The sequence below is a fragment of the Etheostoma cragini genome, chromosome 13 (genome assembly GCF_013103735.1).
Source record: "Etheostoma cragini isolate CJK2018 chromosome 13, CSU_Ecrag_1.0, whole genome shotgun sequence".
In the NCBI taxonomy this organism is placed as follows: Eukaryota; Metazoa; Chordata; class Actinopteri; order Perciformes; family Percidae; genus Etheostoma; species Etheostoma cragini.
Window position 1 is genome coordinate 4,895,526 of NC_048419.1, and position 27,223 is coordinate 4,922,748.

General features: G+C 38.4%; 1 protein-coding gene across 2 annotated transcripts in view; it reads right to left on the bottom strand.

The window, feature by feature from the left end:
• The window catches only part of gabrb4 (gamma-aminobutyric acid type A receptor subunit beta4), a 60,385-nt gene that overhangs the window by 16,730 nt on the left and 16,432 nt on the right, over positions 1–27,223 (bottom strand). For both annotated transcript variants that reach the window (XM_034889209.1, XM_034889208.1), the window contains exons 3-4: positions 11,069–11,136; positions 7,158–7,378 (exon numbers count right to left, since the gene is read on the bottom strand). In XM_034889209.1, coding sequence (XP_034745100.1) covers positions 7,158–7,378; positions 11,069–11,136 — 289 coding nt within the window. The remainder of the gene's footprint in view (positions 1–7,157; positions 7,379–11,068; positions 11,137–27,223) is intronic.

Here is a 27,223-nt window from a genome sequence, read left to right on the forward strand (position 1 = left end):
CACACACACACTCTGTTTGGTGCAGATGTGTCTTGACAGATTTTGCGCCTATTTACTGTATATAGTATCATCTTGTTGGATGCCCAAAAGGAGACTTGACTTTGAACCATTGGATCAATATACATATCAGACAACAATCATCACTGAATATCTGTATATGACAAATAAAAACCAAGGAAATAAGAAATTATTTGTTAAATTTAATTTTTTTTAATTTTTTTTAATTTACTTATAGTATTTAAAGTTTATGTAGAATAAGCATTTCATTTTGTCATTTAGAAAGATTCTGACTATTTTACAAAACAAAAGGGCATTTGTATTTTCAAGGTGGCAATCTGAGTCACTCGCTGTGGCCCGTTCTTCACCCAACCCATTGTGCAGGGCTTCATTCATGCACAGGAAAAAACGAAAGCCATACTCCTGAGTGGGTAGTAATCTGAGCATCTCTGTTCTTTGTTTCTAAGGTCTTTGAGAGCTGTGCGGAGGCAATCCCAGACCACTTCTTTTTCAATATTTCAAGTACAGCACCTCCAGGTCTTATGAAAGTGAACTATATAAACTTCTAACACATCATAACGGCAGCCTTGGTCCTAAACAGTGAACTAGTGGTAACAAAAATACATCACAAAAAAGGTACGCCAAAGTTGCATCTTATTGTATGCAGTGGAGACAACTAAAATGTGCCGCCTGAAACCTAAAGCTGTAGTGCGTTCCTGTGTCCTCCGTGATCATAAACAGGAAGACATACCCTGTCAAGACACAGTTACTGTTCTTAAAAGACAATACCCTTGGTAGCACAGTGAAGCAGTGAAACCCTGGCAGCAGCAATGATTTCTTCACCCGCTGGCAGAGAGAAGGAAAAAAAATAAATAAAAGACAGGACGAAAAAATTGACTTTATATGTGACAGTTAACAAGTCGGGGGAGAATCCTCATTGAGTTGGGACGGCTCACGGCGAGGGCCTGGGATTTGGATAGGTCAGCAGATGTAGGTCAGCAACTTACAGTCCCACCAGAGACGGTCAGCAGCAGACTCAGACCTGAGCAGTCCCACACTCAGCAGTCCCTTTACTTTGTAGACTTCAACATGATATGCAATGTTAGAAGGTTTGTGTTGTTTTGTCAGTTTGAATAAGAGGTCATGAGACGACCAAGAGCTTTCTAGCAGACGCAGAATCTGAGGAAGTTTAACCCAATTAAAAGGTGCATTCCACTCATTTCTACAGGCAACTTTATTTGATAGGACAGCTAGGTGAGAAACGGGAGAGAGAGGGGGAAGACATGAAAGGAAATTGTCTCAGGTCAGACCTGAACCCTGGACCTCTGCGTCGAGGCACAACCTCCAAGCACATGTGAGCCTGCCCCACCCACTGATCCAACCCGGCCACAGGCCACTTTTGGCTTTTCCGACCATGTATCGTGCAAGCATTACGTGACAACTAAAAGCTCACAGAGCCTCAGTCTATACCGACGACGTTTCATTTACATCTCGAAACTCTGGTCAATTCAGGAAACATCCTACGAGCTAGAACCGACAATGAAATTATATTAATCTTTTTTTTTTGGGAGTAAAATTCTCCTCACACGCTCCACAGCCATTTTGATTCCAGAGCTCGCCTCCCTACATACCACCCTAACAAGATCCTTCCTGAGGCTATTTACCTGCAGTTTAAAGGTATGCCAGTATTTCAGAGCACATTTTTACTCCCATCCCAGAATGTTTTGTGGACTAGCCAGACCCTCCGCAGCAGCACCATGGCAGTGCAAGACTACAGCACTACAGACAGTGAAGCTTTCAGATATATGAGCAATAGTTTTGACACCTACACAGTCTACTCCTGTAGCCCTCTCTGTGAGGCAGCTTGCTTACCAAAAAAGATCCTAGTACTACATCATGGTTTAATAAACAGAGGAACGCGAGATGGGAAGAGAGAAATCACCATCTGGCAAAAGCTTAGCTCAACAAAGCCCTCAATGCTCTGAGGACCCGGTGCACTTCCAAACTGGATTGTCAGTCCGCTATCAATGATTCAGCCTCTCAACTCACTGGCAAGTTAGACAAAAGCTGCTCTAAAATGCACACGGGGCTGGACACTTTCTACTGACACAGACTTCTTTTATTGATGTTTGGAATGACTTTGTTTGTTTGCAACACTCAAATGCTCTTCTGCACCACTCAGCAGTCTTCAGACCGTCCCCCTCCCTCCTCTTCACATAAAAATAAAGTTTGAAATCAAGCTACAGTATATCTCAAGTATACAAAAATAGCAATTTCAGCAAGGTTTGCAAAATAAATATTCAGTCAGGGGACATGGTTGGGGGCAGTTTTCCAGATTGTATTTTTATTTTGGACCCGCAGTACATCATCCGTCCTCCGTCGTTTGATTCTCACAATGCATGGCCGCCCTCGGGGAAATTAATTATGGTCTCCAATCCACTATATTTACATTTCATTGGCAGTGGTACTAAATTGTTTACTTAATTAAAAGTATCAGGACACCAATGTAAAAATCTTCTTGAGTAAACCTCCTCAGTTTCTTTCCATCACTGCTCATTGGACAATGGGAAGAATCTGCAGCACATAAACACACATACCCGCAGGTACCAGTCACCCATGTTGGGAAGGTTACTTTGGAAATGTAATAGGTTACTGATTACAAGTTACCCTATTTAAAATGTAACAGCGGTGTAACTATTTCAATTACATTTTTAATGACAGCTTGAGAGGCAATTTAACTGTCAGATGACAGGAGAACTAATCGTTAGGCGTCAAACTTTACTCTACTATAGCTTGAAATGGCAAAAGAAGACATGATAAACATGCAAGCAAAAAAATCAATAATCTTCAACATATAGCCTCTCTTTTTACAGAAAATGTTCAGATATAACCCCCACTGTAAACTATTTTTGTGGATAACTGTAATTTAATTTCCAATTATTTTCCCAGGAACAGTTACAGATGACAGTTACCTCTATTTTGCAATTTAATTACATAACGTTGTTCCATGTAACTAGTTACTCCCCAATATTGCCAGTCAACTTGGAAGGACTGGGGGCCATGCTCTAAATACTACAACGACCATGAGGCAGCGCTGATTAGTGTGCTGTATGCTACAAAAGTCACTACGAGTGCTTTCAAACATGGAAGATTCAGCAACAAGGACAACAATGGACTAAGTGTATCAAATCAAATCAATATAATTGATGCAATCTAAATGATTGATCCAAACAATAGAGACTGAAAGTACAGAGAATGCACCATTTAACGCTCAACACGAGATCAGTGGGTGAAAAAAAATGTGGCCAAGTAGAGCTTGGACTTCAAATGAATACAAAAATAGAGGGTGGTTAATCAACACAAATCAGCACAGCTCGGATTAAAATCAATGCGAGCACTAGGAATCAGGGTAAATAATGGTTTCAGAAAAAGACAAACACCAGTATCAGCACATTTCACAGTGAGTGGATAGGTGAGAGCGCAGTGCTAGGTGCAGTAGTGTGTGTAATGTGATTGTCCACAGTTTTGCAGTTTACTGGGCACCAGAGTAGCACTCCAAAGGGCGGTCTTTACAAGAAAAAGCATTTAAGACAACAAAAACCTGTGGCGATCAAACTCGAGAGGAACTGAGAACGCAACATGTACTGTTAAAGTTACATCTATTGTGTTACCCTACATCTATATGTCAACACAACCCTATGGGCAAAGTCAAACATTATCACAAAGCCATTTGATTGCATGCTTACAGGAGGCTTGTAAAGGTGCTGAAATCCCCATGGCATGCAGATTATGCACTGCTTCTAAGTACCGTGCATGGCTGAAGAAATGGTCTGGAGGACAGATGGACGGGATTGACGCCATCTGCCTTTTACCATTACTGCAGTGGGTGATGCTTGAAGATGAGATGTTGGAGAATGCTAGTGTCCCTAGCAACAGTCTTATCCTTCTGTTTTATGCAGGCATAAAGCCAATAGAGGTGCAAATGCAGGTGTAATCCTATTTTCTTCTGGCACAAGTCCATTTTTACTATGCTTGTACCCGCTTTGTACTTTTGTTCCTCCAAAGGAACCTGAATCTGCTGAGGTACGTACGCTGAGAGGAGCAGCAGGGACCCCTTTTTTTTGCGTCATTTTGGCACCAAATGTCATTAAAAAATAAAAGTTTCTACCTGCTTTATTTGGTGGAGGCACACATATAGGTTTTTCAGGGGTGGAGTGTAACGCACATTTACTCAAGTACTGTGCTTAAGTACAAATTTGTGGTACTTGTACTTTGCTTGAGTCTTTTCTTTTCATGTTACTTTCTACCTTTTCTCCACTACATTTCAGAGAGAAACATTGTACTTTTTACTCCCACTACATTAATGCGAGTTTTGCACACAAAGCATGTTAATTAATTAATTTCATTACTGCGCAATATTTAATGTTTAACCATGTAATCTCATTACTGTGCAATATTTAATATACAGGACATTTGATACACCAATAACTATATTATTTGCTTAATGTGTATACAAACCCTTTATCTTTCTTACTATTTTATATACAGTATGTATTTAGTTGCTCTCAGGAACTGTGCACCACGCCCCCCCCCCCCCCTTTTCTTTTTTTCCTTCTTCCTCTGCACTACTTATATTTGATATTTTTATATTTCGTGTTGACACTGTAAAGGGGTTGCTTCAATCTGTTTCACAGGTACTGCACTTGTGTATAATGACAATAAAGTCATTCTATTCTCTTTTACATGTAGTTTATAAAATACAATATTGTGTTATGAAATAAACTACCCAAAAATATTCCGGCCTACAAGTACAGCTGAAATGATTAGACCGTTACACACCATTACAGTTTTTCTGCTTTGAGTACTTTTAATACTTTAAGTACATTTTCCTGATGATACTTACATACTTTAACTTAAGTAACACTTTCAATGCAACACTTTTCGTTGTTAATGAGTATATTTACAGTGTGGAATGAGTGCTTTTACTTAAGTAAAGGATCTAATTACTTCCTCCACTACTGACGTTTTTTATCTAGTACACATTTAAAACGATCAGAAGAATTATTTAATTCATTGATTATTGATGAATTAAATGGGTAATTCTTACTTCATCTTCATGTAATCTACAACTGCTTTTAGGATGTATGAGGTCATTGGGTTTTAGCTCAGTAGCCGTTGAACAGCAGCAGAAGGGGCAAGACAGAGGGTGATTTGATTGGCCTTTATTGAAGCACGCCCAATCGGTACCTCCTGACGTATTCTTCTAACAAATGTTACATTCATCCTGCTCCAGACCCTTCTCAGGGCGGCACCATGCTGCTCCAAGATTGCACTTGTACATTGCCGGACCCATGTGTCACAGAGGGTAAAGAAAAAACCTTAAAGATCCATCTAGTAGGCAGACATTTCAGCAGCAGTGAGATTGCATTTCTACAAAGTTGATACCTCGTGAAGAGCCATAAAAGGAGAAAAGAAAAACTCCTGCCATCAAATCTCCCTTTGTGTCGGCACCAATTCAGTAATTCAAGGTTCCTGAATACTGATTATTGTGTTAATAATTCATCACTGCATTTTTTGTTTTTTTTCATGGAAGAAGACATGCTCCCAGATTCTTTGCCTCCATCAAACTACTTTGTTTTAATGACTCGTGTTGAGAAAAGCAACAATCCATTCTGTGCTTTAACAAACCTCAGGACGCTTTCATACTTTTAGCCGTCCCCAAGGGATTCGAGATGGGTCCCTCTGTGCACGTTTGCACATTTTCCAGTATTTTGAACTTTTATTTTTTCTTATTTAATCTTAGATTGAATGTACCCCTCTCCTTCCAAACTATTGTTATTGTTTTTCCTGATTCACACCAAGATGTTTTTAGACAATTCATTTTATAAATAAAGCTTTAAAGCCTGTTTTTCTTGCCAAAAATACATCTTTCATAATTCCTCCTGCCACAGGACCAGAACACTAGCAGCGGTGATGTTGTTTTTCTGGCGCCACATGTGAAGTTATCAACATTTTGACTTGCTGTATTACTTCCACATTACAGAGCCAATGATGAAGGCAGCAGGTCTCTGATTAAAAGTTATCATGAGCATGCCCGGGTCTACAGCAGTCTACTGTCGGCAAAAATTACTCCTCCTTCACATCCGTCAATTAAGTATTTCTTTTTTCTCTTTCTTATATTGAAATAAGTGTTTGCTCTTGTCCTAGATCAGAGAAGTTCAACAGGAGGCCCGTGACCCCTTGTGGGTCCTGGGCTGCTAAATTATGTCTAAAATGTTTCTGAAAGTTTATTTTTTCAAAAATTCAAACATGTCTGAAAATAGACAATAATATGAATCCAATCTATTATTAGGAAAGATAATCTGGCCTTTTTGTGAAAAAAAACAACATTTAATTTATGGGTAAAGTAGCCATATAGGTACATAGGATTCACTGTGTCTTCCACATTAAAACATGATATATATATACACACACACACAGTAGTAGGGGGTCCCTACTCCTTCTCTCTTTTAGCTAAGGGGTATTTGGCCTAAAAAACATTGAAGACCCCTGCTCTAGATTTCTAAATACTACTGATGCCATTTATCCATTTTCTGTATGTGCTAATGCTGTTTCAGGGTCACGGAGGGGTAAAGCCTATCCTAGAACCAATGAAATATTTTTTTTCCTGTATATCCATCTAAATCTTTCCAAAAGTAAAATTTGACAAATAATCCACCCATCCTTTCTCTATATTGTACCACCTTCATTTTATGGATAACTCCCAGCGTGCACTGGGCAGAAGGAGCATTGTTGCTCCTTCTGGTTGGGAATCATATTTAATATGAGAACTACTAAGTGATCAGAACACGCCCTTAGCTTTAGACTGTGCGTGTATTAAAATAAAACCCCGCCGGTGCCGCTGTGTTGCTGAATCAGTATCACAGTACTGACAGGACTGACTGACGCACAACTGTCAGTTTGAGTGAAATAAAAAAAACTATCTTTTGACATCATTGTTTTTCACTTTTTATAAATCTTCTCTGCAAATTAGTACCAATAGTTAAGATTCACCCAGTAGGTACATGTTGAAATGCAGAAAACAAAACCAAACAACAAGAAATATACAGTATTGTTTAGCCACAGATTTAAATGAGACATGCCGATGTAGCGTCTGTTACCTCAGCCCGTATAAGACAGTGCCATCTGGGTGCAGTCGGATCATACGGTTTTTTACTGTCACACCATGAAGAAAGGACTTCTTGTCATTTAGGAAGTAGGTGTCAGGGAGCCAAAGCTGGTCTGCTACACGGTTGTCCAGAGTCAGGTTTAGCTTCAGCTCACCATAGGCCAAACGCTTATCTCGCCAGCTCTGCTGGAAATACATAGTGATGGTGTAGTCCTGGGGAGAAAGAAACACATATATGAAGTCACAGACACAGACATTTTACTTGTACTGTGCACAAGATCATGAGCTACAGGAACAATTTGGCATAAAAAAAGCCTTTTCTGTTTGTTTTTTGGTGCCCAATTTCAGCAACCCCTTCATATTTAGTGGGAATGGTTTATCAAACTTGAGGTAACTCATGAACATAGATGTTAGATAGATAACTAGATAGATAGACAGACAGATAGACAGACAGATAGACAGACAGATAGATAGATAGATAGAAAAAAATGAGAAATTTTGGTGTTACAGCAGCAAAATCAGTCACACAGCACATAATATAAATATAACTGAAATACTAGGATACAATAAACGTGCATCATAGATCACAGACAAAAATAAAAAATTAAGATGAATATTGATTCCAGTCCTAAAATTAGAACTGACAGATTAATGTAGAGGACAAGAACAAGGTGGTGTTTACTAACAGACGTGACCATGTAAAAGATTTAAAATGCCTCTATTCAGTGGTTTACCACAATTTAATTTAATGAAGGGCAAAAAGAGGAATAAGCAACTCTCATAAAGCTTCAACGGTGAGAGAAGAAATGCATCTCCTACGAGGGCAGTATAACACTGTTTTTATGCTTTTAGATCATGGAATTGTTTCGGTTTTTCACAAAATCAGAAAAACTGAACTGCTCAGTATTTGTAAAATAGGACGTGGTTAGCAAGCCATTAAATACAGCTGTGCTAGTACTCCTGTATTAAACTGTATCTAACCGGGAAAACGCTTAAGCTAATGCATCGTTGCCTCTCTGTTCAAAGTAATATACAGTCAGACAGATACATATTGGCTTCATCTGTAACCTACAGTCCAATGATTTTAAATACGGTGTGTCATTAATCTCAGGTCATGTGTTCAAGCATGATGATGCATGTTAAAGGAGACATTATGCTTTTCTGTATTTTCTATCGAATCTATAGTATAATGTTATGATTTTCATAATAAACGCGGTCAAAGGGAAATTTAAAAGAAATCTCTGCAAACCCAAACCTCAGATTTCCCACTGTTCTGAATGCTCCGTTTTTTGTTTTTTTTCCAAACGTCTGCTTCGTATGATGTCATGCTGAGCCGGTTTTCTATGTATGGTCATTATCTGCTCCAGGCAGGCGGCTACTGCAGTGTTTGCATTACATGCCCTGCCACATATAGCTGCATGCCAATGTCAGAGAAACCTGTAATCTGGGTTGCAAATGTTGTTAATTTTTTAAAGAGTTTCAGATCACATTCCTACAAACCCCCCCTGGGGTCAGCAGAGAAAGAAAGACCTAAACAGATTCATAATCCGTGCTCTCGGTTTATGGAACGTGAGCAAAGTAGGAAAGATATTCATAGAGTCAAACTTCTGGGATCAATTACTCTATAGCGAAGTGATATTAAATCACAGATGATGCATCTTTCCTAACGTAAGGTTAACAACGAGCTACAAACTGATAACCGAGTACTCCAACATTGAGAAATAAGATTGGTCTCTAGTAGCATCCGGGGGTGCTTAGAGGTATTTAAACTACAACACCAACACAAAAATATCTACTAAATTAATGATTAAATAAGTTAGTGTCTACAAACTTCTGTTTTAACAGTAAGTGCTGTGGTACAACTAGAAGGAGACACGTTATAATTAAGGTAAGAATACAGTATATACTATAGAATATCTTTCCTATTTTGCTCACGTTTATACATTTCTTTATTTTCCTCAGCTGACCACCAGGGGGGCTCCGTAGATTCCTGCTGGAACAGTTGTGTAGTGATGGTTTAGAAGGTTTTATTACTGATTTTTGGGGGGAAAATGCCACTATATTCCATTACAATCCACTGTGGTTAGCAGTAGATTGTAATGGGAGGGGGGGGCTTAAAGACGCAAGCGCTCCAACAGAGCGTCTCAGGCAGAGTGGGAATACAGGTGCAGCAGCCATGGGCGGTTGGGCAGTATGAGAAAAATAAAGTGTGTTTTGAACATTAGAGCATGTTAACATGTTCTAGTACAAGTACAAAGTACAAGTATGAACCTGTAAACGCTTTATAACAGCTCTCATTTAAGACAGTGAGTATCCCTCACAGCCTTTTTTGTAATTAATGATTCAAAGTATTTTGTATTGAAAGGTATGATGATTAAGTGATTGAACACATGCAGTGGTTTAGTCTACTGTATAGTGGGTACACTGTACCACTCTTTATTTATCCCTGACACAGAATGGGCCTTTGGGGGTGAGAGGCATATCAAAGTGTGGGGTCTGGGTGTCAAGTCAAAGACTAATTTCCTGCATTCTGATACACTTTTCTGCACCAATTTATAGTGGGAATACCTTTATTTATCGTATGAGAAGGAAAACACAGATGACCTTCAAAATATATCAAAAATATAATGGAATATAAAGCAGTAAGGAGGGTTTCTCATCAGGGACCTAAGCCTGGATCACAAAAGTAGACCCCAAAGCAACAGGGAGATAATAAAAATACTATATATTTGTCTTAAATGTGTGGTTAAGGGAGGATACTGGCGTTGTTGTAGGCGGAGCATTTGGGGCCTGGTCGTTCCGCACACACTACAATGAAAGGAAATAGAAAAAGTCTCTCCGAATATTCTGCAGTGTTAGTTCAGTTTGCAGTTACATTATACGACCACGTTTTTGTGAATAAAAATATCTGACGTGAAAGTTCTGTCACAAAAATATGTATATAAGTTGTTAAGTGGGTATTTGGAAATCCTGGAGATTTCCTAGTGGGTCTACTGCGTATACCTACGTATCACGTAGACTAGACCACTGCATGCACACAGGTCTTAAAGGACCTCTGAGCAATGTTGGGTGACGTTACTTCTTCCTTTCTGTGCTTCCGCTCACTAAACCTCGCCCCCAATCCTTCTTGTCGGTTATTGGCTGGAACACTGTGCATGCTTCGTGGTGCAGGTGGGCACAGTGTGTAGACCCTGGGCTGTCTACAGAGACCGCGTTGTGTGTTCTGGAGACAGGCAGCTAGCGGATAGTGAGGAGATGTTTGCTGTATGTGACAAAAAAGTTGCCTAAAATACGTGGGACATCACTTAGAGGCGCTCAGCCAAATTCCTTAACAAATCAATCAACCCTTTTGATCACATCAATCATTAAAAATGAGCAATATCAACTGCAGATTTGATTAAAGACACCTTTTTGCCACTTGACTGTCGAGCAGTTTAGCTTTTTGTTTAATCCGTAAGCATTTCTTTTTTTCTATAAATATCACGCGGCGTGAAATTTCACACAATATAAAAATGAGCATTGGATTGCTCCAGCAGCAAAAGCAAGACAAACTAACAAAAAGAAAGAAAGAAAACAACACATAAAAATAAAGCTGCCTCATAATACGGGAGGATTCACGCTGAGTAAGAGTGCTAAGAATGACGTCACTCAGACACCGGCCTTATTGCCTTCTTCACAACTCAGCAAAACAATGAGCGCTGTCTGGCAAAGTAGTGTAAGGATTACACTGTGAGAAAACTATCAGTAGTTAAAAAAACTAGTCATTTTTATGTTTCGCGTGAAAGATGTTGAGTGGAAAGACGACCGGCCTGGCTCGGTCATCCAGTCCAACAATCACAACTGGCAGTGTTTGTGGGTGGGAAGCCAGTGAGGGATCACTGGACATAGAAGTTTGTAACTTACCATGTTTACTTCTGAGATGGAGTCAATGCTCGCTATGTTGATGCTCATTCCTACGATGACTGGAGGACCTAAGGGAACAACCAAAAAAACTGATATCACTGGAAAAAAGTAGAAGAAATATAACATGCAACTACTGTAATTGGAATGCACTTCCAATGCACAAAGCAAAATAAATTCAAGATTATTTTGATTGTCATTCCAAAAACACTTTGGGAAGTGCAGTGTAGAAAGAAATGATGCTGCATCGGACAACCTTAAAAACAAACATAGAAACCAATCAGAAGCTAAAAAATGCAATAATAAACACTGTTAAAATACGATATATAATAAGTAAGATAGCTAGCATTTGAAAAATTTGAAAAATGTAGAGATACAAATGTATGTACGCATATCCCACACATACCCATACAAATACATCATATGCACACATACTGTATATTCCATCTTGTCTCAGTTCAAAGGGTGGTGCTATACAGCAGTTTATTTGGATAAATATATTGATAATTGTTGTATTGATAATGTTACATTCATTTCCCTATTTTAAATTCCACTTAATTTTCTTAAACACGTTTTAAATTCTCAATTAAAACTACTTGATAATTTTCAGTTACATACATCTTCCACTTCACATCAGATATTGTATATTACATTTTTTGCAGGACAGAAGTATGGATGCAGAGGCATTTTGGTCCGTGCTCCTTGGAAATCAAAAATGAACTGAGAGTTTGCAAATTAAAATGTACTTGTGAATTAGTCTGGCAACGCCAGGCTAGAAAAGATCAACATCAGCTAGAACACTTCCATTATGCATTATTTGCACACATTGAACTATACGTTGATGAAAAATTCAAATCTGTTTTTGCTGCTCACATACTATACATAAAACAGAAAGCAAAGATCAGTTACTCTCAGCTTGTACTTGTGAAACAGCACAGGGAAAACGCACTCATCCATCCTAATTTCTAGGCTAGCAAGGACCGGGATAAGCAGACTGTGCTTAGGTTACATGATTACCGTACACGCTGTTGACATGTAAACAGCTAAGCACATCAACTCCCTTGCATGTGCAGATAACACTTAGCCCACTTCAATATTCACACGAGTTAAGTTTTACAAGGATTATCCATTTCACAGTGTCCATGTACACACAGTCACTGAAACTAAGAGTGGGTGACTTTAGACATCTTTGTGCTTCCAATACATTTTAAATAAATGCAATGATAAATGACCATGTTTTGTATTCCCTGAGCCTCGAGTTCTCTAACCTGGGATTTATTATTTTGTTGTTGTCAGCACTTTTCAGATTAGGTGTTATGCAAACAAATTTTTGGAATATTAGCATCCCACTACAACTACACCTGCCGGGTCAAAACAGACTCTCTGAGGAGAATAGGAATAAACTTATTATCAAGTAAGTAACACAAGGAATTTGCCTTGATGATTGGTGCATTTATTAAGGTATTAAAAAGGTTATAAACAATAATGGCGCCATCTTGGCCTTCATAAAGCTACACGCAGAACTGCAGTGAGGAAGCTGGAGTCTTTTCAAAGCAATGTCTTTTTCTTCCTTTTATCTGTTCTTTGCTTGATACATTTTCTAGCAAGCAGCAAAATAAAGAGAAGCCGTTACCCCAGGCAGTGGATTTTGTGAGTGAACAGATTTGTTGACACTGATACTCAGTGTTTTCTCATTACAAATTCTTTCTCCTATGAATTTTTAGTCCGCAACACCTAAACACGCTTCCTCTCCGTCCTTTCCTCTTCAAACCGTGTCAGCCTTGTATTGCCGCAGTGAGAATGATCAGGCCACAACATATAAAGTGCTGACACAGAAAACAGAAACAGCAGAAACATTTCAGTGATTGGTTTATGAGGGTGTGCTGAATCAGTACATTCACATAATGTTGTATTATGGTGAAAATGGCATTAGCATAAGGATCATAAACAACACAGAAAACAGCTGTACTTCAATATGTCATTTTTGCGTGTATCATCACAATCAAGAGGTACAGAATCTACTTTTCCTCAAATAGGATTTACACATTGCTCTTTATATATACAGTATATATCCATCCTATTTTTCCTTTTCTCTCTCTTTGCCACTCTTTTTTTCTATGTCCATATCTCTCACTCAAGAACAAAACAGAAGACGTTAATGACGAGAACTGAACAGTTTTCATACCCTCCCGGTCACAAGCAGCTAGAAGTAAGTTGTTTGTTCTTCGTTGGATTTGTCCTTGCACATCTCTTTAGATCAATTTTTTTTCACATTTCTTCTTTTTTCTTTAAACTTTGCGAGGTTTCATTCCCCAAAGATTCACAAAAGACTTAGTCAAAAAAAAAAAGGTGCAAAGTCACGGTTCGACCAGAACAGATCTACAACTTCCCCTTTCTTCTAAATCCTCTCAAAATACAACACTTTGAAATGCAAAAAAAAGAATGGAAAAAAAGATCTTGACTGTTACTGGAGACAGCATGTGTCATAGTGATGTAGGTTGCAGACTTGCACAGTTCAGATGCCATAAATATTGTTGACTATGTATAAATGTGCTTATATAACCCTAATCTGTCGAAATAGCCTTCAAAATCCAAAAATAAAGAATCTAAGTGCATGAAAAGGCCATATGACTTCACTTCTTTTTATGGAATATGGCTAAAAAAATACATGCCAATGAAAGCTTTGAGTCTGCACTTTACCTGCACTAACTATAGTGTAGGAGCTCATTTTATATTCTATCAAATATAAAAAACTAACAGAGGAATGAGCACATTTGACCTAAGGCATTTTGTGTACAAAGATATTAAATGAAAAATATTTTTTAACAATTCCCCAATGTAATCTCTGTATTGATGGGTAAAATTTCATCAAGTAAGGCCACGCTTTAATCACAAGGCAGTTTTCTCTGATGAAACTATGGAAAATTATCTGTGGTATTATTTTATGTTGGGTGAAACTTAGTTCACTGAATATTTCATTGTACATTGCATCAGAAGAGTTCAGTGTAACCCCTAGTCCAAAAAAAACTAAAACTAGACTTGCATGAAAGTAGAATGGGTTCCAAGCACCCCACTCAAAGTCTAACCAAAGTCCCATTGACCCAGAGGGATTGTAAAGCCAAGACCAACGTTGAATGAGACTTTTAAGGTGGTTCAACACATTTTTGTGCTTAGACAAGCATGCAAACTAAAAAAAATCCAATGAATGCAAATGACATGTAACTCCCTAACTAAACTTAATGTGCTGCTTTTAATGCATGAATCCATCTGAACTATGAGTAGCTATTGTGGTGCAGCTTGCAAATATAATAGCACTGTCATACAACTGGGTGTATAATATTGTTAATGACTTGGAAAACCATGTAGCAGGGTTAGTGACAGTTAGTCAGTTAGTCATGACAGTTACAGATACATGGGGGGAGGGGGGAGCTTGCTCTGCTTTGTTTGAGATTTACTGGCAACGTCAACAGAAGTGACCATGCATGAACTCATAGTGCACCTTTAACAAGTCAATGCAGTACACAGTACACAGTAGTAGTATTGGTGCTCCCCAGCGGCTTCTGTCAATCAAATGTTTCCAAGTTCGTTCTAAAGTTCAATGTAGAAAGAAACATGGGGACCAATCACTGCATATGGTATCAGTTTATAATAACAAACACTAAAATATGGTAAATTAACAGCTAATTAAACATAAATTAACTGTATTTTATTGTTAAACAATGGAATGAGGATTTCTTATGTTAACTTATCAGTATAATGCTCAAACCTGTTACTCTAAGTAGTATTTTTGCATATTTAAACATTTTATATTTTATGTAAAGTATTTTTTAATGATTTCCAAATGTTTTGTAAACCTAAGAAATCATTTTTAAACGTTCAATTCCCAAAAGAAGACTATCTGGAGGGGTATTAACAAGTTGCAACTGATCATAATATAATAATTCCTTATATAATATAATGTTTATAATGTAAAAAAATTGAATTTCAGAATTCATATCATTAATAGATCACAGGGGCCAAAGTAATGTCACGTGATGCTTTGAAAAACACTTATTACATTAACCAATTACTATAAGCCAAAAAAGTCACACCTTTATAATAACATCCAAATAATTCTTGAAGATGGTTTACTAAACAATTATGAACTATTGACAAATTATTAACCACAATGTATATCTAAAATTATTTTATATAACACTAAACTAATGATACAATATCATACATTATAACATTCTGAATAATTAGTAAACATCATTCCATTGTTTAATATTTTTTAAATAATTGAAAGTTATTACCTAAAGTTGAATTAACTATCAATTCACCTATTGTTAATGGTGGTTACTATTGAGTGCTACCCTATTTTGATGGAACAATGGATACGTGAGTTTTTGCCAGCCACGCCAGCTGATTTCTACTTTCATTTGAGTAAAAGGATCATATAATATGCATTTAATTATCTCAACTGGACCGTTTGGTCGAAGCTGTGAAAAACCCATAAATTAGAAAAATGTGATCATAATTGGGTCATTATTTCTAAGCTCTGCAGCAAAAGGAACTATGTACTCTCCTGTACTGTACTATCCTGCGCTCTACGATCCGGAGGTATTAGGGTCAGGAAATACTCCCCCGAAGCCTGAGGGGAAACAGTCGTGACTGAACTCATTTATGAGATTACAGAGACATCCAGAACTTCTACTATAACACTCTGGGCTCTTTCTGTTTGAATTCGACATTGCTGAATGTGCCATCAGAGAGTTAAAAGACAAACAACCCAAAGTATGATGTAGGAAACTGACTCATATCCATAACCAGTCTGTTAACATGTACTGTACCACGATTCATCTACATGACTTAAAGATCATTTCTACTATGGGGTATGGGACCCTTCCTGAGGATATTGGCTTGTTTTTCAAATACTAGTACTAAAATATTAACCAGCAAACCAGTTGACCGAAACGGCCCGTCTTTCCTCTCTGTAATATCCTGTAACCCCGTCCCACTACGCTAAATGCCCTGAAGCTTTGTCATATTTCTTGACCCATCTCTTTCAAAAAAAGGAAGGGAGGAAGTAGGGCCATTTTCCATCGCGCTTTGTGAAGGCAACCGGCAACAGTTTTCCCTAGAGACGTTAAAGTACACATTCGTTCACTAGATGAAAACAGAAAGCACCACATCTCTCTCTCTCTCTCTCTCTGCATATTGACCCTGCTTCAGTGAAACAGAGGAACTCACTTTGTCACCACATCTTTCTTAAACTAAAACCTCCCACCTGTACTTGCACTTTCCACATTGGGAGAACAAGAACATTCCTTCTTTCCATCTTTAAATAAGCACTTATCTATTCATTTCCAACATTGTCTAGGAAATGAATGATTTTCTCTTCATAATACTTGGATATTCTTTAAAAGTAATGCCAATAACAGATAAACAAAGGGTTCACTGGAGTCACCTTTTGTCTGGATTTTATACAAACGAAAGGAGTACGTGAGAGAAAGATAACATGCCGTCTGCAGGCAAACCATATTGTCTCTGAACAATTACCATATCCGCGTGTTAACAGTTTCCACTATTTTTCCAAGTAGTGTCAACCTGCTCCTCATTTTAATGTCAGGCCAATATTACAATAGGAACAGCTTTCAGCAGATGTCTCCTAATGGCCTGGATATAGATGTGACTACATTAAAACAAAGAAACAATAAGCACTGATCTTGAATTGTCAACCAGTTTTGCCTCTAGACTGAACCCAGCGTGTGGCTCCCAGAACTGGGCACAGCGACAGAGCTCAGAGCACAGGGCAGATTTAATCAAATTTATACTAAATGAAAGGTACTCGGTTGGATTCATGACCACTTGAGGGATGGCAGAGTAATGATTTCATGTTTTCTACCAGCATGCAAACGAGAATGCACGTGCTCGGCATGAGCACAAACTCACTGCAAAGGGATGGTAACTGTTGGAGGTAATACTGTACCAATAATAGAGGAGAAGAGGATATATAATGGAGAATAAGGACGCTGTGCAAATGTTCTATGAGGTAAAACTTTGCTTGAGCATTTCCACCTTATCGTCTTTCTATCATTTCATGAATAGACAGGCTGGTTGCATTCACATATAGGCTACCCAGAAAATGTGATGCACTATTTAATTAGGAGGAGGCCTCAGGGAAGACCAAGGACTATGTGGAGAGATTCTATCTCCAACCTGGCCTGGGAACGCCTCGGGATCCCCCAGTCGGAGCTTGTTGATGTGGCTCGGGAAAGGGAAGTTTGGGGTCCCCCTACTGGAGCTGCTGCCCCCACGACCCCGATCTTTTAAACTACCTGTCTCTCAGGGCCGCCACACACCCAAACCACGGCCGTAGATGCCGGTAGCTCTTCACCGGAGGCTGAACCGGTTCGGTTAGCTGGTAGTTCAGACACAAATGCATTACTTGAAGTCTGTCGCGATGGATTTTGGAGTGCTAATTGACCGTGATTCTCTCCGCTGTGCAAAAGAAATGGCAACTTACTAGCCATAAAATCCACTATGGTATATCTGTTGAGGACAGGTATCAATCAATGACCCATTCATGCAAAGAGATTCTCCATTTGGCATTTAGGAATTGTTCCAATGCCTTCAGCTGTGTGTGAAAAAGACTTTCTAAGCTTTAACCATCATCTATTTTTGCTTAGAGCACATTACAATATTCTGACTCTCTTTCAACTGGCACTGTTTACTGCAGCACTGGGGCTTCTGGAGGTGGGCATCAAGTCAGGATGTACAATTTATCCTCCAGCTTTCTCTATGGCAACAAAGGTTGAATCACAATGTGAGAATTACCATAGCTGTGTGAGCAACACAACCAAGTTATGAAGTACACTCATGTCCTATAGTGCTGAGCATTCAAACTGAGCTGATAAAGAAACCGATCACCATGTTCGCTCTGTTGTTTCCTTGCCAAGGACATATTGATCACAAAGTGCAAAATGATTGAGAAATCCTACAGCAATAGCAGGGATGTTTGCAAATTTTCTTGCCAGAGTTGTAGTTCTAATACCTGGCATCTGTTTTTACCTAAGCCTGTTGGTATTTTCCCCAAAAGTAATCAGGTTTCTGGTTTCCACGCCCACCTTAATCAGCTGTTTTTGGCCATTTACTTCAAGGACAATTAACAAACTATTCCATTAATAAAAGCATTTCTGTACTTCAGACCAATCATTCTAACAAGGTAGCAGCTTCCCTTGATATCAAAAGCACACAGACACCCTTACTATTAGAGTAGAAATGATAAAGCTAATTACTTTTACAGAACCTCGTCTCCAATCAACCATCAAGCAGAACTACGGGAAGTAATCGATAGAACAAAAAATCAAAAACATATGGTATTTTTTATTGCAATCATGGTGGAATCTTGTACATACGGTAAGCAGAAAAATAACTACTGCTCAGCTTGCTGGGGTGTGGTGGGCCTATTTCCTCTTATCTTTAATGCCTCCTTAATAATACTAACATCAATGCATTTTGAAAGTAAATGCTATACCATTTACATTACGTGCTTACTGAATGGCGCTGCGTGCCTGATGATCCCCATGGTAACCGTTTACAATTAGTACATCATCTTCACAGCATCTACAGTAAATTGGGTTTTCTGCATCGGATGATTGACCTGGATCACGGCTGAGGGAATTATTAGCAAGGTTGGGAACTTGGCGATGACGATTGCTGCTGCGTCGAGTAGATTCCCTCGATGGTTCAAAAAGCAGCCAGTCATGCATCTTGTTGCGCTTATTATATTTCCACTCCTTGTTGACAGTTGCTTGTTTGTTTTTTTACTTAGCCTAGCTGTCCCCTCCTTTTCTTATTATGTATGATGTGCTGTCCTCTCAACTCCAACAATGTGTTGCCATATTTAGCTTCAAGTCTGACAGTCTCATCTAGCCTCGGGGCAGACAAGCTAAACTGATGTGGTGGGCGAGGAGGCTGCCCTATTTAACAATTTTCTTGGAGTCGTTCATGTCTAAACAATATGGGTCCATTGTCAGGGAGTGGTCATCCTGATTTTCTAATTTAAGCCACTTACCACAGTAGCTGGATCCAAGATATCTACCATCTTCAAATCCCATGGTATTGGTCAGTGTTGTAGAAAATGTGACAAATGCTTTAAAAAACATTCTTGGTTGTACACAGAATCAAACTGATTTAAATAGCCAGTCCATGCAGTCAACAAGGCTGTAATGGGTTGTCTTTAGGGCCTGATGTGGGCCAACTCATCAGTACTGAGTACTGTCACTTCTGACTTTTGTCCACATGATTACCCTTATTAACAATATTATTATTAGGCTGATATCATAGACTGTATATACAGTCCTTGGCTGACATTTATACCCAAATAGGCTTTATGATTTATTGGGGAAAAACCAAGCAATTCTATGTTAAATCAGACATTCAGCACCCCCATAAAGCCGGATTGGAATGATTCTGTTTCATAACCACATTTTCAGACACGACGACGACGATTCGACTCGATATGTAGTCAAATCAGTCGCCTTAGATTGAATCTTTGAACGGTCAACTATTTGGGGACCCCCTTTTAAGGTGTGAATATAAATATATCTAGGGTACATGCAATGCATGTCATTCCATTGCTGAATTTGGATGCTGGCACCTTAATTGGGACCAATTCAGGCACTAGTTGTCATAGGTTGTACTGTAGTAAATGTGGTTCCCCTTACTGTACGTCCACACCGTGGCTGTCAGAGAGTCATCAGCTGAGTGCTTGACAAATTTTAAAAAAATCACTAATTGCCTCTGTTATAGATTGTCAGTGTCAGCTAAAGCTCCTACATACACTTATTTGTTCCTCAGATGTAGAATGTAGATGTAGAATATGTATATCAGAACAGCTTTATCTTCTATGTCGGACAAAATGGGATTTTTTTTTTAATTAATTAGAAAATATTTTAATGTTTAAAATAAACAAACTTGCACGGTTTTGTTTAGTTTGGCACATACTTCTTTACAAGGAAAAGTACAGAAGAGGACAAATGAGGCCTTTGCTTAGTCTGGCCTTTGCTAGGTGTAACAGTGCTAGTTTTAATCCCGGAAATGCAACGTCAGATAGGTCTGCCACTTGAAAAACTCATGGCTTCATTCGATTTAAAGGGAGTAGTGTGGTTGTGTTAGTTTCATCGGAAGCTCTTATCAGAGGAGGATGCAGAGAGAGTCTCAACGCCTGCTGGTATTCGTTGGTCTTGTTTTGTATTTGGCCTCAAAAACCTCCAAAAGGGTATTATATTACTATTTCTTGGACTATGAACATTTCCAATGTCTGCTTTCGACAGTGATTTTCAACCCACCCTTTAATCTTACAACGTACCTAAATAACAAAAGAAATGCGCACTGCCAAAGCAGTTATAAGTTATAAACATCAACAATTAAAATGGATGGATTATTTTCCCATTAATAAAAGGTTTAATCTGTCTGCAACCACAAGAGGGCAACATTCAGTAATGACAGTCCCTCTCCCTAACTCCACTGCTTATGAATTGGATATTTGAAAAAAGGGAGCAGCATTAATTACCATCTAACAGGTGCTGAGATTAGGGGCTGAGCTAAATCTTTTGGCATATCTGGGTTATATTCTGTACTTGTGCCAAGAAAAAAAATCAGCATAAGAGAAGGCATATCTTTGCAGCATTTATAGCATGAGCACATGGAGGAACAGGAAGCTAGACAGTCACATATATGGTTTGGTATGGCACACATTGGAAGAAGAAGCACTGCTCCCCCCACCACCCCAACATCGATGTTTACCAGTGAAACCTTTCATAATGTTCAGAATTCATGTAAATACAGCGCCTTTGAATAATCAGTATGGCCCAAATTCCAGTCCAGAGTACAAATACACATCACACTGGATTAATTGCATTTGAATCCTGGATAGCGTTGTCATGTTATTCCACAGAATCTGTCAGTTGTAAAAACCTGTCAGTTCTGAAAGCAAATTTGGTGGACAGCAACAAAAACACCACTCTGACTCTTATATATATAAAAAAAAAAAAACTCTGATAATCAACCCATTGCCTAGCAACGGAGGGTTCCATAGCAACTGTGCAGCATTTGTGTTCAGCATTTGCACAGTGTTGCAAGAGAAGCATGATGATTTATCCAGCCGAGTCTGTGTTTTCTTTTGTTTTCAATGGCTACTGCCCTCAACAAACAGAACAACATGTTACTTTGCACTAAACTATTCCCCTGCATTCAATACAGTGGCCTCTTCAATTATTTCCATTGTGGCAGAGAGCAACCAATACAATAGCAGAGAATGAAAAAAAGATTTTAAAAAAAACCAAAGGGTGTCTTTCATACGCATTGACCAAGTACAGAAGATCTAAGAAGCAACAACGACACCTTAATGTTCAATTATTCAACACGGTGGTCATGGCAGGTCTATTGAATTCTACTCCATGATTGGTAAGTGATTTCTGTGAACACGATCACTCAGGAAACCACATCAACGCTTGGCTGTGATGTAAAGTTTAGACGCTTTAAATATTCCAATTGAGCTTGTGTGAATGTGAAAAGCCTGAGATCTGTGTGTGTGTGTGTTTGTGTGTGTGTGTTTGTGTATTTTACAACCAAACTCTGACACATCCTTATGTGTACCCAGCTATGGGTATGTACACTTCCTAAACACCTAACCTAAAAGATGGTGGCACCTGTTTTTTTTTTTTTTTCATTTTTAAATCAGATCATCAGATACATATCAATAAAACATGACAAACAATTTCTGTAGGTGTAAAATCAGCGAGGGATTTATTGCCAAGTGTGCAAGGAATTTGCCTTGGTTGCTGGTGCATACATACACATATTAAACAATAATATGAAATAAACAAACAATAAATGCAAACAAATGTATGCATATACCTGCTGTGTAACATTAAGAAAGAAAAAAGAGGTTGTATTATGTATTATTATGTTCAACATAGTGGATTGCACACACAGAGTACCTTTTAGACGGAGGTAATTCTACAGTGCTGACACGTTAGTCCACAAGGTTGTGAATGTAGATGGTCTTTATGAATGAAGCTATATAGGTCACCACAGGGAACTACTGTAGGGCTGGCTGAAATTATTCATGCCGAACCCTCAAGACCTTTAATATCCCTAGATGTTCACGAGATGGGAATGCTTGTGTTGTGCTGTGTTCAATTCACAACAGAAATCGTTAATCACATCAATTTCCCTCTCGAAAAATACTTGCAATTGTTTTTTTTTTTAAGCCATAACCTATAGTTAGGTACACCATGTACACTCTTCAAGCTCTCATTTTTCTTTCTCATTTCTTTATAGCCATAGATGGAAATGAATACATGCTCCTGGTCAGGGTTGCGAGGAGCTGGAGTCTATATATCACAGCATGTACTGGGCGCGAGATTGCACCCCGGACAGGTCCCCAGTCCATCAGGGGGCTAACTGACAAACACACTCACACCCAAAGGCAATGTAGAATTTCCAGTTGACCTAACCGCATGTCTCTGGACTGTGGGAGGAAACCGGAGCAGCCGTAAGAAACCTACCGAGACATGAAGTGAGCATGTAAACTTCCCACAGAAAGACGTGTGGTCTTAATAAATATTCAAAACCATTCAAAAGTTGTGTAATTGTCTCTCCTCCACAGTGCTCCCCGCCAGTAACCATTTCAAAATAAAATGCTTGTTTTCTGCGCGGCAGGAGACAGCCAAGTAGTAGAATATTATCTCCCCTCTGTCGTAGCTTTACATTATGCAACATTGTTTGTGTATTTCTCATACATATGGACATTCAGCAATTGAAAGTTTGATATAGAAAAAAATATAGACAAACCAGGCTTTTTGTGCTTTTAACTTGAATGTTATCTAATATAATGTGTCTGTTGGAGCGGAGTACAAAAACTGAAATGTTGACCATCAAAACAACAGGGGACAAGTCTAATTACCAAAGCCACACAGCACACTTTAGACTGTGGAATATCAAACCTAAAGAAGGCGTGTCCTAACCTAAACCTGTGGAGAATTAGCCTTTTTACTACGACTCCATGCAGTACAGCATCACACCACATGTTTTTGTTTTTGTACAACTGATGAGACCTTTGACGGGATTGAAACAAAGATGGTGATGAGCAGGCGGACACATTTGGACTGCGACTAGTTTGACAGGAAGGAACATACACACTCTTCAGTCAGGAAATAAGAGTAGCCTGAAAAAGCTCTTATTGTTTAATAATTGCATCTACAGTAAAAACGTCCCCATTGTGATTTGGTCTTAGCCATGCTGTTACATTTTATTGTCCAACAGGGCAACAGGAGACTTGACCCGGCAATTCATTCTGCCGCTCTGCTTTAATGTTTTTCTTGAGGCCTAATTAATCGTGTTATACATTTCCAACGTCAGTCATCTTACCTGGACACTTACCACATAACCATAAATTCTTTATTTAAGAACATCACATAAATTAAGTCACCTATTGGTCTTTGAGCCAATACGATTATTGCTTTCAGTACTGTTGGTCCCACCTTGAGCAAAACATTACATGCATGTAAAAATGAATGATGTTGTATGTTTTTCATTACAAAAATTATTACAAAATATATTTTATTGTTATACATGTACGTGACGTACACCTGTAGTATTTTTTTTTTTTACATGTACCCGGGTCTCCCTTGAAAAGGATTATTTGAGGCTAATACTCAAACTGTAAAATGTCTTGCACTAACACTATTGAACAGCTATGAATAAATGTACAGTGCACTGTCAGGGCAACTACTGTATGGATAGAGAAACGGTCATGTAAGATAAGTGATAGCGGGTGAATAAAGGGAAAGCTCTGACATGGCGAGGAGTGAAAAGGGACAGAAGAGAAGGAAAAAGAAAATGATGAGGTAAAACAGGAGAGCAGAGGCAGTACATCAACGCAAGCCGGGGAGACAGAGGATAAGTTAAGGTGGCCTCATCTTATCGTCCTATCCTGTCACAAACCTCCAACCTGATATATGAAACCTACTTAGAGCCCACACCAAGAGGCTGCGTATGAACAATGCTTCCTACTTACATACACAGATTTTTTCAGGGAATTATGAAACACTGCACATATTCCCGGCTGCCTTTCCAACTCATGAATTAGAATCCCATGAGGAACATTATTAAAGTACTCCGAAGTGATAAAAAGGGAATTAGAGTACATGGTTTAGTTTAATTTCATTTTTAGCAGATTTTAGTTTAGTAAGGTCAATACAAATGTGGCTTTAAAACCATAGAAAGATATGCAGAGGTGGTTTTAACAGCCATGTACTACAGCGACAGACCAACAGCAAGTATCCTTTACTTAAGTAAAAGTACTAATATCACTCTGAAAATCTGTATCATCAGAAAAATGTACTAAACATACTAAAATTAAAAGGCAGACAAATCCACAAATTTTAGAAACTGGAAACAATCCAAACAGTTCATTTGAGCTTGACTTTTAGGCCTATATATGGCCGGGTAATAAAACATAGTATTTTATGAACTACATGTGTTTTTACTTGTAAAGTAACTATCTCTACTTAATGTATTGAGGAAAAAATTACAGTATTTTCCTCTGAAACATAGTGGAGTAGATGTAGCATGAAAAGAAAAGACTCAAGTAAAGTAAAAGTACCTAAAATGTATATCTTAAGTGCATTACATGAGTAAATGTACATTCCACTGTAAAGAGAGGACAGTAGATGGTGGGGCTCATGATTCTGTTTTAAATTTTAACAAGTTAAAATACGTTTATAAAGGAAATAATAACTCTTGAAGGTTAATTTCTTCATAAGCAGGCAGCATGTACAGTTTGGCCAATTGAGGACAAAGTGTGCTCACTACAGGATTCATCCTGAAGCCATTAAGAAACGTATTGGCTAAATAAGTGCATGATTCATTTAATAGTCCTTTATGATCCAACTTATAATTTATTTACATAAAGACCTAATTTGTTCAGCAAGTCACCCATTGGCAGATTTAACCGATGCCATCGTTTCTATGTCCCTTCATCATTTTAAAGTGAACATTTGGATGCATGACCAAGTAGGAAAGATAAAGATTTTTTTTTTCTTTACTAAAAAGGCTGTCTCAGTCTCCTTCAGAGCTAATCTCTTGAGTAACCCTACATGTGCAGTAAATCCCGGTTAGTTCAGTGGCATGCCGTGTAATGGTAAGTCCTGCCGAAGCTGCCTGTATAATTACATTAACCTGTGGTAATTATGTGTAGATCCTCCTCAACGATCATGGCTAATGTGTCTCAAGAGAGTAGGATTCATGAATTAATTCTCTATTAATATATTCATTTGTGACCATTACACTAACTCCGGTGTGCACACAAGTGAATAGGGGATCATGTTGCTGGCTGCCATTTTGACAAATACGTTTTTTATTACCTCTAATTATTTATTTATTTACCTGCTTGTTCAAGCTATTTTGACAATTAGAACCAATTAAGGTTTTGAGAAAACAACCGTAGACCTTAAGTGTGAAATATTGGGGCACCCTGGAAGCTGAGGGGTTAAGGCACCGATGATGAACTGCAACATGCTTGATTCACATCTGAACCATTGCATATTACCCCCCCCCCCCTCCCCAAATCTCTTTCTCCTCATTTGCTGTCATCTTTTCCATGTCATGACGACAGAAATTATAAAAAAATGGATTATGGTTGTCGTCGTACAGACACAGTCCTAAAGTAAAGAAATGGCCAAAATGAAAATGACTAAAAACACGACAAAATGAAGATAACTAAAGTGTCTGTTGACCAGTGCATGGTATAAGAGAGGTTCAGGAGACTATATAAATAATAATAAAAAGTTGAAACTGAGAAACACATGCTTCACGTATTGTATAATATATACTTGTTCTTTACCTATATGAACCTGACTAATGCGCTTTGCTTCTCCTGCACTGCCATCTAGAGTTTATTGCTCCTTTATTGGCACATGAACTTATGATCCACCAAAAGAACAGAGAATGTCACATTGTGCAGGTGAGATAAAAAAAGACATCTCACCTCAATCAACGCAAAGAAAATAACAACGTGACAAACTAAAGTCTACAGAGCTGGAAAACAGACTCTAAATGACAGACTCGGAAACAAGGAAAAAATAGTATTTCAAAAACAAACCGTGTAAATGTAAAGTCAGGACAACTAAATTAAGTCACGTAGACCAAATGAAAAAAAAAAAGTGGAATCAAAAGGAGAAAGTGACAGTGTGTGCTGGGGAATGTTCAAAGACTCAAAGGAAGAAGGAAGGAGAGAAATAGAGACGGTGTGTTGTGCTACTCGGTTAAGCCATCAGTCAGTTGATACGTACGTCTGTATTAACAGTCGGCATGTGACCATATAGGCAAAATGGACAGATCATAGCACATGCTTTAAATGGAAAACACGGTGTAAATTACAAACCAAATGACAGTAGTCCAGTAGACATTTGACTTTATAAATAATATATATGACATATACAGCATTTTAAAAAAGGACAGAATGTCCGACTCTATGGAGATCATATATAGGCCATCCGTTGGCAAACCACATCAGCAGAAATGCACAATAACACGTTTAGTCATCATGAAACTGATGTCTCAATAAGAGCAGCGACAGTGTACCCGCGACGCCAACTTATCCACCCAACGAAAACAAAAAAGAAATCTTGAATACTGGATCATCTTTTGAAAGCACGCACTTAAAAAAACAATGCCAACAAACAGCCAGCTACTTGAGTCATTTACTTCTTGTGATGACAAAGCTCAATATTTTGAGCTATGGTTTTGTTGTTTTGTTGCCGGCTAGTTACCGCGAAATGACCATATACTACAAAATGTGCTGCATGTTATGTGAGTCAAGGTAAAGAATGATGCAAAATCGGCTCAATACATTCACTTGAGGACTAAAAAATGGATGATTTTAATGTAAACCCACTTGGACCTGAATATTACTCTGCTTCCTGTATCGACAATAAATATCACTACTGCACATAATTACTGTGTTACATGAACAGTAAGTACTTAAAGTGCATTACCATGATTACACCATGGTCTACGTGAGTGCTGTGGCTCTGGTTAGCCCCAGTTTAATATACATTGTTCACTGAGTTAGAATGGTAACCAAACTGTTTACTCAGAATCTTT